At 38.2% G+C, this 12,832-nt stretch overlaps 1 protein-coding gene across 1 annotated transcript; it reads left to right on the top strand.

Annotated features, from left to right (window-relative positions):
• Nucleotides 1–2,753: 2,753 nt before the first annotated feature.
• IER3IP1 (immediate early response 3 interacting protein 1) lies at nucleotides 2,754–10,180 on the top strand. The gene is made up of 3 exons (XM_036756332.1): nucleotides 2,754–2,949; nucleotides 9,040–9,141; nucleotides 9,965–10,180. Exons 1-3 carry the CDS (start codon nucleotides 2,859–2,861, stop codon nucleotides 10,018–10,020), a joined length of 249 nt encoding a protein of 82 aa, XP_036612227.1. The 5' UTR covers nucleotides 2,754–2,858; the 3' UTR covers nucleotides 10,021–10,180.
• Nucleotides 10,181–12,832: the final 2,652 nt, after the last annotated feature.

Genomic DNA, 12,832 nt, shown 5'->3' with positions numbered 1-12,832 from the left:
TAAAGTTTCCCCTTTTTTCTTCCCATTGGAATCATTTCTCCTTACATCTTTAGAATTTTACTAGTGAGGACTTCTAATCCTTCCTGAGTTGAATACTGTACAATTTTAAGCCATAGGATCTGATATCTCCTTTCTTTGAACAAGCCATCCCAGTATCTTGGGCTCTTCTTCCCTTCTTTACAGAGGTAAGGGGCCTTTTTGAGTGTGGAATACTGCATTTACTGGAAAATATAGTCAATGTATTGGTTGGGTTTTGCAGAACTGTTTTTTTTTTCTTTCTTTTAAAATATTTGTTACAAAGGTTGGCTGGGGAGGGAAGGTCAGTCAGTCAATAAACATTTATTGAGCACCTACTACATGCCAGGCACTGTGGTAAGTGCTAGGGATACAAAGAAAGCCAAAAGACAGTCTCTGACCCAAAGGAGCTAACAATCCAATGAGGGAGACCAAATACAAACAACTGTATCTTTTCTTGTTCCCATCTGTATTATCCATAATGTCTGGCTTTAAGTACAAATCAGGAAATCAAAAATGTAAAGGGGTAAAAGAAAGGAAATTAAAAGTATCAAAAGGACCCTAACCAGTTGGCCAGTTTTTCATCTGTCCAAGTCAGATGAATCCCTAGCAATCGGTGATGATAAAGCAAAGCTTCTTCCTGTTCAGCTAATCACATACTCTCCTCTTGCAGATCATAGGATACATATAGAACTAGAAGGGACCTCAGAGACCATCTAGTCCAACCCCTCCACTTTAGGGATAAGGAAATCACAGTCCAGATAGGGAAGGTGAGAGATGATTTGCTCCAAGTCACTAAGTAAGTGAGGCAGCCAGGATTCAAACACCCAAGTCCTCTGACTCCAGATCCAGAATTCTTTGCACTGGACCATGTTGCTACTCAATTTCATGAATCATGAAAGAAAATTTCTATTTTAATTATGAAATTATAACTCTGGAAAACAATCCATCTAGCTGGAAACCCAGCTAGATGGAGGGATTTTTTCCCTCTTTTTTTATCAATTATTTTATTTATTTATTTTTGTTTTGTTTTTCCACTTAATAGTATTTTATTTTTTCCAATTACACGTAAAGATAGTTTTCAACATTCGCTTTTATAAGATTTTGAGTTCCAAACTTCTTTCTCCCTTCTCCCCTTCCTTCTCCCCTCCCCAAGAAGGCAAGTAATCTGTTACAGGTTATACATGCACAATCATATTAAACATATTTCCACATTAACCTTGTATTACACAATGTTGTTCTTACTGTGTACAATGTTCTCCTGGTTCTGCTCACTTCACTCAGCATCAGTACATGTAAGTCTTTCCAAGTTTTTCTGAAGTCTGCCTGATCATCATTTCTTATGGAATAATAGTATTCCATTATGTTCATATACCACATCTTGTTCATATACCCCAACTTGTTCAGCCATTCCCCAATCGATGGGCATCCCCTCAATTTCCAATTCTTAAGCTGCTATTAATGTTTTTGTACATGTGGCTCTTTTTCTCTTTTTTATGATCTCTTTGGGACAGACCTAGTAGTAGCATTGCTGGATCAAAGGGTATGCAATTTTATAGCCCTTTGGGCATAGTTCCAAATTGCTCTCTACAATGGTTGGATCAGTTCACAACTCCACCAACAATGCATTAGTGTTTGAACTTTCCCACATCTTCTCCCACATTTATTATTTTCCTTTTCTGCCATATTAGCCAATCTGATAGAGGGGAGGTAGTATGTACGGAGGGATTTTGATCTACCAGTACCCCACCAATGAAACCATGGTTCTTGAAGTGTGAACTGTATTGATTTTAAGCTTAAGTGCTTTCTGCACACACATTTTCTGAAGTAGAAAGTATTAAGGATAGAAACTGGACTTGTTATTTCAAGTTTAGGGAGCTCCCTGTGAGCAGTTCCCTCTATCAACATAGCTCCACACCTATTCTGTTGCTTCATAGTCTTAGACGTTTGCCAAAAGCAGGAAGATGGTTACCCTGCCAACACATGTTGAGTCTGCACTTGAATCCAGATCTTTCTGGCAGGCTTTCTAGCCACTCTTCCACAGTGCCAATATGTAGCTAAGGCAAATATATTATCTCTATTTTACAGATGAGGAAACTTTTTTTTTTTTAACAAGACTCAAAAAAGTTCAACGTCTTACCGAAGGTCACCTAGAACAAGTGTTGGACACTGCTGACATAGGCTTCCTAGCAGAAGAAAGGCAGCATGGCATAGTGGACACAGTGATCAGAAAGCCCTGGGTTCAAATCACCCTTTGATACTGGCTGAGTCACTCACTTCTTGCAAGTCATCTCACCTCTTTGAGCTCCAATTTCCTCCTCTGTGACATGACAGGGTTGGACTAGATGGCCTCTAAGGTCTCTTCCGGCTATAAAATCTATGATCCTTTGACTCCAAATTCAATGTTCTTTCCACTACATTACTCCGCACTCCATGGACAGTGAGTGAAAAAATCGGGGTGGAAAACTGGAGTGCAACTTACGCAACTAATTAGTGCAACTAATAAGAAAAAAGTGCAACTAATATTCCTGAAGCTATTAATAAATGCTTAAAATAGAAGTATTTAAGTAATTGCATTTACAGCCGGCGGGTAATCCCACTCCGGCGGCACGTAGCCCATCTTCCCCCGCCACGCTCCTCCCCGCCCAGACTAGCTAAGCGCCCGGCCCAGGCCAGGATGCGCCGGCAGCCGACGCTTCGCGGAGCGCTCGTTTTGAGCCGTGTAGGCTCCCGTCCCGGACGCAGCGGCAGCGGCGGCGGCGCCACGTCTCCTAGGCGGAGCGAAGCGGGACGGAGAGGCGGCGGAGGCTGGTGCGGCTGGGGCTGAGGCTGAGGCTGAGGCCATGGCCTTCACCTTGTACTCGCTGCTGCAGGCGGCCCTCCTCTGCGTCAACGCCATCGCTGTGCTGCACGAGGAGCGCTTCCTCAAAAACAGTGAGTGTGGCGGGACCTGCGAGGGAGCCCGGCCCGGAGGCCTGACTGGGAAGGGTGGGATGGGGGTGGGGGGCGGGGAGGGAAAGGGTAATGAATGAAGGCGCCTTGGGGAAGCGCCCGAGAATGTAAGCGCCTTGAGGGCAGACTTGATGCTGTACGGATCCCCGGCGCCTAGCGTAGTGCCTGGTGTATATATGTATGTGTGGGCGTGCATCTGTCTGTCTGCAGTATGTGTATGTGTACACGCCAGGGTAGAATATAAAATGTGTGCTGTATGCTGATATATATGTGTGTGTGCGCGCGCGCGTATATACGTAAGTATATAATGTAATAAATATGTTGTACTTGTATGAATATGTGTGTCTGCGTATGTAGGTAGGGCAGCTAGGTGACACAATGGACGGAGCGTTGGCCCTAGATTCAAGAGGACCAGAGTTCAAATCCAGCCTCAGATGCTTACCAGCTGGGTGACCCTGGGCAAGTCTGTTCGCCCCAGTTTCCTCGTCTGACTTGAAACTGGAGAAGGAAATGGCAAACCTCTCCTGTATCTCTGCCAAGAAAACCGCATATGTGGTCACAAGGAGTCCGACAGGACTGAAAGGTCTCAACACCACCTATGTGTGAGTGTGTGTGTGTCACACGTATCTATATATACATATAGACATGCACACAAACACACACGTATATACGCTAGCATATTTTATATGTATCTTAAATTTTTATACAAAATAACCTGTATGAGATATATTCTTATGACAATAGTAAATTAAAGATCTAAAGTATGTTTTACATATGAAATATGTATAACTAAAATATTTGTATATATAACTAAAATATACTGGAGTGGGGGTTGTATATCAGACACTATGCCAGTGGAACATGCTGTGGATAAGTTCCATGAGAGACCCAGTGCCTATAAATAGATAGACACATATACACACCCCAGGATACAGGCTGTTCCTAAAGTCTGAACACATGGGCAGAAATGCATATTTTCAAGAAATGAAATGAATGAAATTTTCAACATTTTATTTAATTGGAATATTAACAAACAACATCTTCAATATGATTTCCAAAAGTTGCAACAGATGCAGGTTGCATCCAAAGGATGCAAAGGTTGATGAGCTTTGCAAGATTCACGTGAACTCAATACAATGACTCCACATTGCCATCAATTTTAGTACATTCACTCTTTATGCGTTCAATCAAATGTCTTGCATCTGTGATTTTCATTAAGTACACCTTCTCCTTTAGCACACCCCAGAAAAAGAAATCGCTGAACAACACGGAGCCTTCGGTGAAACGGTTAATGTGATGTTAATGAGATTTCCTATGTGTCTAGACTTTAGGGACACCCTGTACAATAGAGAGGGTGTATACATGTGTGTGATATCTGCTGGAAATATCTCTCTCTCTCTCTCTCTCTCTCTCTCTCTCTCTCTTTCTCTTTCTCTTTCTTTCTCCTTCCCCCCCCCCCCTCTCTTCATATATTTTTTTTCCTTATGGTAGAGAGATCTTGTTTTCAGAATTCTTTGCCCACCCATTCTTTCACTTACTGTCTATTGTGTAGAGAGTAACAGTGGAAAGAACATTGAATTTGGAGTCATAGACAAAGGATCATAGATTTTTTTAACTGGAAGAGACCTTAAAGTCTGTCTGGTCCAACTCATGTCACAGATGAGGAAATTGAAGTTCATTGAGGTGAGGTGACTTGCGAGTCACCTTGTAAGTGGTGACTCAGCTAGTATCAGAAATGTAATTTGAATCCAGGACTTTCTGATCACTATATATAAACATATACACAAGACATACACATATGCATGGAGTAGGTGCTTAGTCAGTGCTTGTTGATTGGTTGGCTGAGGCTGGCAGTAGGAAAGATGCAAGAGGTTTGACCCACCCTCTTTCAAATAGCAAACATTTATGAAGTGCTTGCTATGAGCCAGGCACTGTTCTCAGAGCTGGGGATATAAAGAAATACTGAAAAAAAGGAGTAAGCCAGTGGTACTGGGATAAATGCCTGCCTCCTGTCTCTTCAAATCGAATTTCAATTCGATTTGAAATATTTTAAAAATGCATTTCCAGAGGCTTTTTGGGGACCCTGTAGGTCTTGTTGAGGGGGAGCCCTATCTATCAATCAACCTGTGTATTTCCTATGTTCTCTTATTATTTTACCACTGTGTAATCCCTTGCCCTTTTTGACACCTCTTCCTCAATTTATGAACCCCTCCAGGGTTAGGGTTCAGGTCGGACTTAATTCCATAAGACCTATAATAACCAGGTATGATACTTTGTATTCTCTAAATTTACAATAAATGTTAGTTGCCCTTCTCTTATCCCTATCTGCTATTCCTACCCAACTCTCCTTTTACCCATTTTCCCATCTACCTTCTTATCTTTCTACCTTTGGCTTCTGGAAAGAAGTACTGTGTCTGATAAGGGGCAAATAAATAAGGAATAGTGCATTGTACATAGTTCAGGCTCAATAAAAATGTTATTTGGTTGATTGATGAAGAGCCTAGATTCTGAATATACTTATTATTTTTGAATGTTACCAATACGCTTGGCACTTTACTTGCCACTGTGGTTTTGCAGGATATCACTTGGACACTAAGCATGCCCTCAATAAACCAATGACTTAATAAAGGGAAAAACACAGACTAAAATATCTTCCCATTGTTAGCGAGTTCCCAATGTTATGTGTTATGTGATGCCTAGCACTAGACTGCTGTGCAATTTATATTAAATAAGGAATAACATACATTCTAGTAACAAGTGTCTCCTTAGAACCTAATGTCTTCCTAGGTAATAGATGGAGTTAAATAAGGCAAAAGGCCTAGGAGTGATATTGTTAAGTTTTTCTTAGAAGAAAAGAAAGACAGAAGGAAATGAATAGAAAGGTGGAGGGAAACTTTTACTATGCCATGAAGTGTGATTATGTTCTAAACTTTGCTTAAATTTGGAAGATTCTGACATTCATAATGTTTTTGCCCTTTATTGAGTTGAAATACTGTTTAATCCTATGATTTTTGTGAGCATGGTACATTCTCCACCCTAAGAAGATCACAAATCCTCCATGGCTTGGTAAATAGTCTTTTAAGAGTTAATGGAACTTACAAACAACTCTCCAAAGAACTGCAAAGTTTCACAGTGACATGAAAGAATGCTCCAAATCACTAATAAGAAAAATAAATGTAAATCAAAACAGCACTGAGGTTTCACCTTATACTCTGCAAATTGGCAAAAATGACAAAAAATGGCAACAATGTTGGAAATATTATGGAAAGATAGGCACACTAATACATTGTTGGGGGATCTGTAAAATGGTACAACCACTTTGGAAAGCAATTTGGAATTATGCAAATAAAATTACTAAAATGTTAATACCTTTTGAACTACTACTGGAATTATACTCCATCAATAAGGAGAAAGTCCCTTTATGCTCCAAAATATTTATAGCAGCACTTTTTTAATAGCTCAGAATTGGAAACAAAATAGATTCCTATCAATTAGGCAATGGCTAAACAAATTGTGGTATATGAATGTAATGGAATATCATTCTGCTGTAAGAAATGATGTGTGTGATGAATACAGAAAAGCATGGACATATCTATATGAAATGAGGCTGAGGCGAAGTAAGCAGAGCCAAGAAAACAATATGCACAATAAGTATGTTTGTATATCAAAATCAAAAGTAAATGTAAAAAATATATATTAAGCAGAACTATGAGAAGACACCTGTAACCTACCCTCTGCGGAGGTGGGAGGTCCACAGGTTTTAACACATTGCACATTTGTTTGGACATTTTTAGTGCATCAAACCATTGTGCTGACTTTTTTCCTCTGTAAAAAATATTCTTTGTTGTATAAGATGGCTTTCTGGGAAGGGGAGGGTACTTGGGATAATTATGGTTATATAAGAAACAGAAAATATAATTAAGAACTTGTTTTTTATAAGAACTGAATTTAGTAAAAAAAAAAAAAACCTTTAAATTGCTGCATCACTGAATATTAAACTAAGATTTTTTTAAAAGAATGAAGCATATTCAAATTTGGGACTATGCCCAAAGGGCTTTAACACTGTGCATATCCTTTGATCCAGCAGTAACACTCCTAGGTCTGTGTCCCTGAGAGATCATGAAAGAGGGGAAAGAGCTCACATGTACAAAGCAAAAATAGCAGCCCTTTTTGTGGTGACCAGGAATTGGAAATTGAGGGGATGCCCATCAATTGGGGAAGGGCTGAACAAGTTGTGGTATGTGAATGTAATGGAATACCATTGTGCCATATGAAATGATGAGCAGGCAGACTTCAGAAAAACCTGGAAAAACTTACATGAACTGATGATGCTGAGTGAAGTGAGCAGAAGCAGGAGAACTTTGTACACAGTAATAGCAACATTGTGCAGGATCAACTTTGATAAGACTTAGCTCTTTTCAACAATACAATGATCTAAGATAATTCCAAGGGACTCATGATGGAAAATGTTATCCACATCCAGAGAAAGAACTATGGAGTTTGAAAGCAGGTCAAAGGATACAATTTTCTTTTTTTGTTTTTTTTTTTTTCCTCTTTCTTGTGGTTTTCCGTTTTGGTTCTAATTCTTCTTTCACAATAGGACTAATATGGAAATATGTTTAATATGATTGTACAAGTATGGCCTATATCAGTTTGCATGCCTTCTTGGGGAGGGGGCAGGGGAAAAAGGGAGAAAAAATTTGGAACTCCAAATCTTAGAAAACTGAATGTTGAAAGAATGAAGCATATTCAATCACTTTATTCTCACTAAAATCTAATTATTATTAATGATGATATGGGAGCAAAAAGTGTTTGTACCATTAAAATATTATCTTAAAACTTTTTTTAAAGGGTTAATGGGCCAAAAATTTTCATCACTCTACAGTCATTCCAAATCAGTAAGGTCACATAACCATTTTAGTACTGAGTATTATAGATCCATAGGTCTGTGGTTTAAAAGAAACTATTCAAAAGTCTAATTGTAGAGAAGTATAATTTAAACTGCCTGTTAGACCTCCTAAATTGGATGTCCCATAGACATCTTAAACCAGACTGAAGTCCAAAACTGAACTCATTATTTTTCCCCTGAAACCCTCTCTTCCTCCTGACTTCCCTACTGCTGTGAAGTAGACAACCATCCTCCCAGTGATCCAGGCTCACAACCCAAGTGTCCTCCTTAATTTTTCACTCTCAACCCTTCTGACTCTTAGTGGCCCCATTTGGGGTTTTCTTGGCAGACATCCTGGAATGGTTTACTATTTCCTTCTCCAGCTCATTTTAGAGATGAGGAAACTGAGGCTAGCCCAGGGTCACACGGTTAGTAAGTGTCTGAGGTGGGATTTGAACTCAGGTCTTCCTGACTGCAAGCCCAGTGCTTTATCACTATGTCACCTACCTGCCCAGGAAGAGAAATAAAATAGAGAAGATGGGAAGATCATTTAGAAAGAATGAGAGAAAGCAGCTGACCACAGATTTTGCTGGAATGTAAATTCACAAATCCTAGGTCAAGGAACAGACATTATCATTAGGTGGGAAAATGCTATTTAAATTGTAAAATTATAACTAGATTAAGTCCAGGTCAACGCAATAATTCCTTCAAGTAAAGCGGACAACAAAACTTACCCCTGGCTCCAATTATATAGAAAAATTGTTTGTTATTATTCTGAATTAGCTGAGTAATTATTCAACCCCCTAATTTGACTTGACTATAGTTTTGACCAGAGAATAAAAGTTCTTTATTTCTTTTTAAAAATAGGATAGAGTGGCATATTATTGCTTCTCTGAATTGAGTACCATTGGATATTTCAGTTTGAAGTTTGCTTTGTAAAATAAAAAATGCATTATAAATGAATTATTTTAATATGTTTCTGATTTCAATCAAAAGTAAAAGATATTTGACCTAAAATATGACTATTATTGTTTTATCTGAGAGGTAATCTGATTTCCTGATAGTTTGGTATCTTTAACAGTAGCTTGAATTAATCTCTTTCAAGATGGATGGCTCTGTTGCTAATGTAGTAAGGTGAGTGCATAATAAATTTTAACATAGCTAATCATCTTTGTATTATACAGTTGGCTGGGGAACAGACCAGGGAATTGGAGGATTTGGAGAGGAGCCAGGAATTAAATCACAACTAATGAACCTTATTCGATCTGTACGAACAGTTATGAGAGGTAAGGAGAAGAAACAGTTTAGCTATTTTATTATATCCTGCCCTATGAAGTATTAATTCTGTGTTTTGGTTTGAGGAGCATAGGCTTCTTACTTTTCTTGCTTCCTTTTTATAGTGGGGCCTTTTGTATCACCTATGAAGCTTTACGATCTGAGAAATCATTGTATTTGGCGTCAGTGCCTTGCTTGGTCATTGTGTCTTTGGCCAAGTCATTTTATCTCTTAGAAAAGATAAACTTGCACTACCAAGCTCTCAGATTATTGTGAGGAGACAGCTATATAACACTTTAAGTGCTATTTAAAAGTAAACACTATTTATTTAGCTGGTTTTCCCCTTGTCCTGTAAGACATTTAATGTAAGCAAGTTAATCTTCAGATCTTGCTGTGCTTCTTCTAAAGGCTTAGGCCAAAACTTAGCACTTGATGTTCTTGTTGATTTTTTAAAGTTTTTAGAACCAATCTGGAGGCATAGATATTTGCACAGATCTCTAGTTCTGTTGAAAACTGAGAAAAATAAGCTCAGAAGCTCCAGATTTAAATATTTTGCAAACCCAGGCCTTCAGAGTTATTCTCATGATGATGTCTGGTAGGAAGATAAGTTTGTTAAGAACTTAAGTGTTGAACTATTAAATTTTACATTTAGTGCAAGATTTTTGAGTTCCACACACCAGGGGGTGTCATTCAACTTCTTTTCCTTCCAAATAATGTACATGTAAAGTCAAATATTTCTGTTTCACTATTCATTGAAGAGTATTCCTTCTTGTTTTCCAAACATCCTTTGAAATCAATTATATTAACAAGTGTTTGTTTTTGTTTGTTTTGCAGTGCCATTGATAATAGTAAACTCAATTGCAATTGTGTTACTTTTACTGTTTGGGTGAACTTCAGTGGTAGAAAAAAAAATTGGAGAATCAGAAGTGGAGAAACCAGCAGGAGCCATCACTTCAGTCGTTACTGGGATGTGTAGCTTAGCTGGACAAGCTTGCACTTGAAGTAAACTACAAAGCTGACAATAAAACAACAGTTCCTATTTATCCAATATTTTATTGTTCCACTTGCTGTTTCATTACAAAAGACCAGATCTTTGGAGCAGGACTGGTTCAGGTTTTTTCGCTGACTGTTAATAATAACCCATGCTATCTTAATGATTGTTAAAAGGGCACCAAATTGTTCCTTTTGTTTTGGTTTCAATTTCTCACTTCTCAGGGATAAATTTCTTTCTAGTATATTTCCCATTGACAAAGCTATTATGGAGATGAGGGCCCTTCATCCCAGCTAAATTTCAAAACATTTTTATAATTACAGCATGTTAAATTATGCCCCTGTAATTTGGATCTTTTCTTTTTAATTGTTTTTAATTCATTTGACAGATTTGGAAGAACTCTATTTTTAGTCAAAGAAAGAGTTTTAAATAATAGTCATTTTGATTGTGTATTGTTTCTGTTGTCACAGCAATTAAAACAAAATCTCACATATGTAACATCTAAGTCAATCCAGCCGTTCTAATGTCAGTGAGAATCCAGTTAAAGAAGTAAATAACATTATTTGTCCAATTTTCTTGCATATATGTCTCCAAGATTGTTTTTATGTAATATTTTACCAGGTTGGCAAAATCAGAACAGAGTTTGTATTTTTTTTCACTGTTAGAAAAATACTGTACCCTTTTCACAATAGTGATTTGTTAAAAAAAATTAATTTTCTTTCTGACAGAACTTATCACAGTACTTCTACCCTGAACAATCAGTACTGGATCCTTTTACAATAGAAAGACCAGGTTTATTGTGAATTAAGGGCTGTCTAAAAACCCAATTTCTGTCACTTTTCTTTTTTATACTCAAATCACATACCAAGATGTTCTTAGCCCTTCCTTCTGAGTAAGAGTAGACTTTTTCTGGATAAAGAGTTTTTTTGGGGGGAAAATGTTTTTGCATTACTTCTTGAACCATCTTGTGAAGTCATTGACTCAACCCAAAATACACTTCTGCTTCTCCTGGGGAGTTTTATACCAAAAACAGTTTTATACAACAGGCAGAAATTATGTATGAATGATTTGGGGGGGAAATTATCAGTTGCAGTATTTTGAAGAAATAGAATTTCTTTGTTTTTGGAGAAATTTTGTAAATAAATTTGAATTTCTAAGTTAAGCACTTGTTTTTTTAACTTAGTATATCCAATCCGACAGACATTTGTTAGGGACTTACTGTGTGCAAGACAAAGACAAAATGAAAAACAGCCCCTGCCCTCAAGAAGCTTACATTCTCTTGGGGGGATATCATATGGAAACAGATACATGCTAATTTGAGGAGGGCGAGAGCACTAATACCTAGGCATATAGGAAAGGCAGTACATGAACTCAGATGAAGCTAGGGGTTCCAAGAGGCAGAGGTGAAGAAGTACATTCAAGACGTGGAGGACAGACTTGGCAAAAGCACAGAAATGAGAGATTGGGTACCAAGTACAGAGAACATTCAGCAGGTCACTTTGGCAGGAGCATGGACTTAGAGGTAGAATTAGCAGCACTTGGCAAATGATTGAATGTGGCGGGGCGGGGAGTGAGGAAGAGGGGGAATGACAGGTTGCAAACCTAGGTGAATAGAGGAATAGTGATGTCCTCAGCAGCAATAGGGAAGTTTGGAAGACAGGAGAGTGAGGGGGAAGATAAGTTATGTTTTTGGATATGTGGGGCGTGGACATGGAAGGTAAGCCGGTGAAGGAGATTTGTGAAGTACACGTGTAGAAAGAGAAGCAAGAGAACGGTGTCGTGAAAACTCAGGGAAGAAAATGCAGGTGGGCAACAACGTTAAGTGCTGCAGAGAGATTGAGAAGGGCATTAGTTTTAGTAATTAAGATATCCATCATTGGTAATCTTGGAGAAGGCAGGTTTAATTGAGTAGTAGTCAGAGGAAAATTGTAAGACACCGAGGAATAGAAAGAGAAAGGTAAGACAAGCGTGTAGATATGGCCTTGGAGTTTTTGACAATGTTGTTGATAAAGAAACCTCCAAAGTTGTATATAACAATTGCTTTGTCTTTTACTCTCAAACTGGAGGGCACACATTTTGTGAAACTAGCAGCAACATCATAAAAAAAAATTAGAAGAGCCAGATCAGGTACCTTTCCACAGCTATGGCTAGGGGGAGAGTTATTAACAAGAGAAGGAGGCATTCACAAAATACAGATAATTTCAGTCATACGATATTGAAAAGCTTTTGCACAAAATCTGCAATTAGGATAAGAAAGGAAGCAGGTAAGATACACTTTGTGTGCGTGTGTGTGTGTGTGTGTGTGTGTGTGTGTGTTTAAAACTGAATGCTGTGTTGTAATGAATACACACACAAACATATAACAAAGGGCCATCCCTGAATGGATGTGATCAAGGACATTCCAACAATTCTCAAAAGAATCACAAACTATTAACCATAGGAAAGAATGCTCCAATTCTCTAAAGAAATGCAAATCAAAACAACTCAGGTTTCACCTCACCTCTAGCAAATTGGTAAAAATGACAAAAATAGAAATACTCTATGTTGGAGGAATTGTAGAAAGATAGGTATACCACTATGTGGTTGGTAGACCTATCCAGCCATGTTAGAGAACAATTTTGAAGTAATTCTGAGAAAGTGACTAAAATGTCCATTTATCCAAGTATCCTTTTACCTAGAGATCCCATTACATGGAATATACCTTAAGGCTT

This window comes from Trichosurus vulpecula, chromosome 1, assembly GCF_011100635.1.
Source record: "Trichosurus vulpecula isolate mTriVul1 chromosome 1, mTriVul1.pri, whole genome shotgun sequence".
Classification (NCBI taxonomy): domain Eukaryota; kingdom Metazoa; phylum Chordata; class Mammalia; order Diprotodontia; family Phalangeridae; genus Trichosurus; species Trichosurus vulpecula.
The sequence above is the reverse complement of the archived record's forward strand: the minus strand, read 5'-3'. Positions and strand labels throughout refer to the sequence as shown.